The sequence below is a fragment of the Folsomia candida genome, unplaced genomic scaffold, assembly GCF_002217175.1.
Source record: "Folsomia candida strain VU population unplaced genomic scaffold, ASM221717v1 Fcan01_Sc001, whole genome shotgun sequence".
NCBI classification, from domain to species: domain Eukaryota; kingdom Metazoa; phylum Arthropoda; class Collembola; order Entomobryomorpha; family Isotomidae; genus Folsomia; species Folsomia candida.
Window position 1 is genome coordinate 27,242,480 of NW_019091193.1, and position 5,780 is coordinate 27,248,259.

Genomic DNA, 5,780 nt, shown 5'->3' on the forward strand with positions numbered 1-5,780 from the left:
TTAACAATACATTTGGTTTACTTCATAAAAAATTCTCAGGTTTGAATGCCTTTAATTAATTATTCGGTTTAGGAGTGACATATTTTTACAAAATTATTACGTAATTAAGGCTTTGCTGCTTATTACTGTTTTTTAATAAAAGAACGTCGAGTAACGTCTTGTAGTCGTGAATTCCAGTTAAACTTTCACCCTTTATTTAATCCATTGGATCCATTACTTCTTAATTATTTCTACGCGTTAACATTGGTTCCACATATGAAGTAGCATTTTGTATCTACATCACTACATATTATAAAAACTGTTTAGTGGCCATATTTTTAAGCATAAACTCTCCTCCGCTACTAATGGGTTCAATGGCAATGACCAGGACTGCCACTATTTTTGGAAATCTCATTAGTCCTCAATATTACAAAACACTTCACAATTCTCGATTCGACAACCCCACTTTCAGTTCTTCGGATCATTTTGGTCAAATAGCATCGACAAAATGTGGCTTAATTTTTATCTCAAAAGTTTTCATGTATCATTCTTCCTGGCACTCGTGTTCACGCAAACGGTAGCTGATTCTAGTTCTGAAGAAGAATTCAGTTTCAGCTCTGCATGGGAAACTTTTTGGTCCGTTTCTTGTGAATTTTCCGATCTAGTCGTGAGGAGCAAGAGATCTGTGCATCTGGACGAACCAGACTTTGGCGACCCCCTCGAACTGTTCAACTATTTGTATCCTCTCGCGGATGTCAAGTTGGAGGAGGTCACGGCCAGCGAGGAACGGTCAGCCCACTCTTTGACCACGTGGGTGGAGGACCTCGTCGACTTGTGGGAGGCTGAGTGCCATTCTCGCAGTCGGAATGGACGGGAAAAACGAGACGCTCCCAACCCCATAAATCGGAAGAAAGGTAAAAAGACCTGTCAAATTTATGTCCCTAAATTCCATGCAATGCAGCATAGTTGTGATGGTATTACATACGAAATAACAGACGAGATGTCCAGTCCATACCGTTCAGTGGACGATGATCACGAAGAGGATGACGACGGCTACACGTATGAAAATGCTGGTGACGCCAACGCCACGTCGACAACGACCGCGCCCCCCGCAGCAGCAGGAAAGAAGGAGAAGAAAGTGATTGCCGACGCCGACACGTTTTTCACGCAGTACGGCGGAGACATCGAATACTTCTTCCCCTTAATCGCATTCGGAATCCCGTTCGATGGAGAAATCACGTTTCTAGGATTTCACGGGTTCAAAGGACTGTTCCCGTACAAATAATTCTCCAATTTCATAGTAACACCTGACTGCAATAAGCGTAATTATACGCTTTATGTTCTTTGTGCTCGGATTCAAGCTTTTTAACAAATTGCTTCAAAAGTATTAAACTAAATAAACTACTGTACACCTGAAAATCGTTTCCATAAACTAAAAAAATTATTTGTAACATTTTCATCGAAAGCATTTATTTATTTTATAAAATATTCTGGATCAAATTGGACAATATGAAAGATGCAATTGCATTTCTGTTTATTTCAATGTCTACAAAATTAACTTGTTTGTGGATTTACTACTTATGTGCAATTCCAACTGGCCAATTAATATCTTATATTTGGCATAATAAAAAATTGGAAACCAATTTAAAAATTTCATGTTAAAAAAATATTTCCCATTCGTAATACATCAAAACCCCAACACATAAAAGTGTTGGTTACTATTTAAATATGCAATGCTGACTTTTGGATGCAAAATGTTCTTGTGCTTCAACGCCTAATCACGAATTATGTGAAATTTTATATTATTAAATACGGAATTAGATTTGTACCTTCGTTGATAGTAAACTAATCTAATTAAAAATTAAGTAGTTCAATAATATTAACGTTATTTTACGGATAAATTGTTATAATTGTTAATATTTTTTGAAACTATTTCTTCAATTTATATTCTAAAGAGTAAATGGTTCTTCAATTAATCGCACTCTAAAATTTATCTGAATTTTGTAATTTTCCAAAGTAAATATTGCATTTTTATGAAAAATAATTTTAGTGCATATATTTAGATATAGTTTAAAAAATGCGTATCTTTAAAAGCAACAAATGAAACTAAACCTAAATAAAATACTGTGCACTTGACTGTAGGTTCCATAAGTTTAAAAAGATCTTTTATTTGTAACGTTCAATTAAAATTGAACGTAAAATAATTTGGATCAAATTGGACGATAGGAATGAAGCATTTCGATCTATTTAAATATGTGCATAATCTATTTTTGTGTGGATTTATTATGTGTTAATACAATAATTTATTATTTTGTGCGAGTTCAAATGGTCATATTCAATTGGATTTTAATCAAGTGGGATCATAATGAAATCAACTAAGAATTCGAATGCGCGACAGTCTTCCTTTGGCAAGTTGGATATGAGTTATCTTTGATAATCGTACGCTTCCTTATCCGTCCAGTACATACATGATCGTCATATGCATACTAGTGTATTTGTCGTAAATAAAATGGTCTCCAGTTTCCAGAACTTTAATGCAATTACAAATATTTACATGCAGCATTATTACGAAACGGAATAAAGTATTCTATTACAAACCAGATCGACTATTCGCGATTATCATTTTTTTTAGTTTTCATCAACATTGATACGAATTTGTATTTCGATAAAAAAACATGTAATCACGCATAGTTTTTGCAATCAGTCACTTTTTCCATATCGGACTGAATCTGAAAAAGTTGTCAATTGACACCATTAAACATATTTTGTTTATTCACGTTTCGCATATTTTGTTTGGCAATCATATTTCGAAAACTGAAATGATTTTGTGCAGAATTAACAGTTAGTTATTAAATTAGTTGCATTCAAAAATTTATCTGGATTTTGTGATCCCTACTCAATTGTCAATATTGCATTTTGCTGATCAACGTCGGTTTAACACATATATTTAGAAATTGCGAAATCAATTAAGAAATTGCGAATTTTATGAAGATGTAGTTTTACGATTTAATTCACTATATAAGTAATATTGCCCATCTTTATCCCATGTTTTTCGTCATCTAAGTTTGAAGTATATTATATTAAATTGCGCAATTTCACATTTTGGGAATTTAAATTGAACACAATATTTGGGCATTCCGTTCTCAACATCGTAATTCGTAAAAAAGTATAAACCATTGTAATAATAGTAATTTACTTAAAATTTGAAATTACATTTTGCATTCTTTATAACAACTATTAACCACTACATAGCAAAGCAAATGAGAATGGAAATAATTCCTTAGTGAAATATTTACTCTCATTTGTGTCAAGATGTAGATTTTCAGGGATAAAAGTTGTTAATTGTCACCATTCTCCAAATTTAAATCTGATATAATTCTAGCTCAAGGTGCATAATTGATATGCTGCTCAGGGTCAAGGCTGAGCTTAAATCGGGTCCACACCGAAACAAATATCGTTATTTTTAAACTCAAAAAAGTTCAAGCGTAGTTCGCAATTTAGAAAATAAATACTTCTTCAATTCGATTTGCCACCTAATATCCAAGAATGATCTAAAACTTATTTGCTAACCAATTAATGCAATATATTTAACATAATTGCAAATTAAAAAAAAATTAAACCTTTCACTCGGACTTACACAAATATTTATTTTCTATTTGTTTTGGTATTCAAAAATATAATTTCAACCAAAGTTCAGTGTATTTAATTTATTTTATCTCATGAAATCATATTGTTAAAATGAAATTGTAAAATCGTTTGGAAAACTTGTAATCATATTTTGAAAACTGAAATGAGTTTGGGTAGAATTAAATTGAAGTTAGTTATTAAATTAATTGCACTTTAAATTTTTCCGGATTTTGTTGTGGAGCAAAGTCAATATTGAAATTTATTGAAAAACATTATTATGACAAATATATTTAGATATTTGAAAACGTAAGTGTAGTTTTATTAAATTTATATTGTATAGATTTTTCGAAATTAATTTGTACATGAAATGTTGAATATTTTTTATCCAATGATGAAAATTGAATGCATTCTAAATTTTGTGATCCCTACTCAATGTTGATGTTACACGTCGGTTTAACGCATATATTTAGATATTGCGAAATCAATTAAGAAATTGCGAATATTATGAAGATGCATTTTAAAAATTTAATTCGCTGTAAGCTAAGGAATATTGCCTTCCTCACAATGTTTATTATCATCTAAGTTTGGAGTATCTTTTTTCAAATTAAGCAATTTTACATTTATAATTATTTTGTACATTCCCTTCCCAACATCGAACTCTGAGAACATTTAAATAATTTTTGTCTCCATTCATGCAAAAATACAATTTCAAAAATGTAAGTACATGACTATAAATTATAGTCTATAATTATAATGGTGCATTGCATGATTTTGCGTTATAAATCTGACCAGAGATTTGAAGTGGTGTGAAATCAATATTATGTACGTCTTAATGAAAGAACTAAATTTATCGCATATATTTAAATGTGGTAAGTTCTGTGTGTGAATATTGCGAAGATGCATTTTTTTCATTTTAATTCAAATGAATTTTTAGAATATGATCTTTCCAAAATTTTTGTCATCGTAAATATTTTTGAAAATATCGATATTAAAATGTCGCAACAACATGGAACTTATGTTGATTGAGTTGTGACTTAAAAGTGGGTGGGACGAACAAGATGACTAATTTTACCAGAAATTTATCATTTAATTACAAAGTAAATGAACAGAAATGCAGTTTTGCACTATTTTTGGAACTGATGCTGCTCTTGGAAGGACTCGGTGTCAATATTTTTTTTACAACGAGTTACGTTAATGTCCATGCAGCAATAGATTAACTTCATAAATGAGTCAATTATTTATTTGCAGCTAAACTTTGTAGCCAATAAGTGCATGGTTTAAAATCAACGTGGCGTTTGAGCACAAATTTCTCATTTGCATTTTCACCAATTTATTTACCTTAGTAAATTTATAGCCCAAAATTTTTAAATTTCTGAAAAGTCCAAATTTTAAATCAAGTGAATTTTTAGAATATGACCTTTCCAAAATTTTTGTCAGTGTAAATATTTTTGAAAATATCGATATTAAAATGTCGCACCGTTAATATTGTTTTTTTATAAATGAATAATCTATTTAAATATGCGGATTATCTTTGAAATTTTTCTAACAAAACATCGCGTGAAAAATTAAATATATTCTCTTTCTCTAAAATTTTTGTGAATATTTCAAGAGAAGGTTTAAATCCTCAAATTAAAACACTATTAATATATTTATATAGCTGTAGATTAGTACATATGTAAACTAGAGTTCTTAACGGATCCCATAGAATTTACTTGAGTAATTAGTTACGCATCACACAAAATGCTAATTAACTAATTAAAATATCAACTCCTTGTTGATCTCTTCATTCATTCACCACTCATGATTGACATTCTTCCATGCAATTTCTTCATACCAGAATTACGTAAAGCAGATAAAGTCAGCCGATTTGCAAATATGGTAAGTCACCACAGATTTGAAGCATATTTACGTTTTGAAGTGCAGCTTACAAACAACGGTCTCCCAGCGAATGCTCTCCGATTTTGAGCAAATTAATGTCAATCGATCACAAATTTTATTAGCATGAAATTTGCGCAAGACGCGATCTCCCAATGGACACGTTTGGCCAAAATATTTGCATCCGAAGAGGGGAAATCATGTGTCAAAGTCGACAGATTTTACACTTTCATAATTAGCTGCGCCTTTTCTCATCTTTGCGTGCAAATATTTCTGTCAAACGTGCTCAGATCGCGTCT

At 31.2% G+C, this 5,780-nt stretch overlaps 1 protein-coding gene across 1 annotated transcript; it reads left to right on the forward strand.

Annotated features, from left to right (window-relative positions):
- Positions 1 to 320: 320 nt before the first annotated feature.
- On the forward strand, positions 321 to 1,287 carry LOC110845759. The gene is made up of 2 exons (XM_022092257.2): positions 321 to 893; positions 975 to 1,287. The coding sequence occupies exons 1-2, from the start codon at positions 488 to 490 to the stop codon at positions 1,262 to 1,264; spliced, it is 696 nt and encodes a 231-aa protein (XP_021947949.1). The 5' UTR covers positions 321 to 487; the 3' UTR covers positions 1,265 to 1,287.
- Positions 1,288 to 5,780: the final 4,493 nt, after the last annotated feature.

What these genes read in the sequence shown, in the direction of transcription:
- LOC110845759 (XM_022092257.2), top strand. Translation starts at nt 488, where the DNA reads ATGTGGCTTAATTTTTATCTCAAAAGTTTTCATGTATCATTCTTCCTG. An exon ending in CCCCATAAATCGGAAGAAAG is followed by an intron (nt 894 to 974) that starts GTAAAAAGACCT and finishes ACGAAATAACAG; the next exon opens with ACGAGATGTCCAGTCCATAC.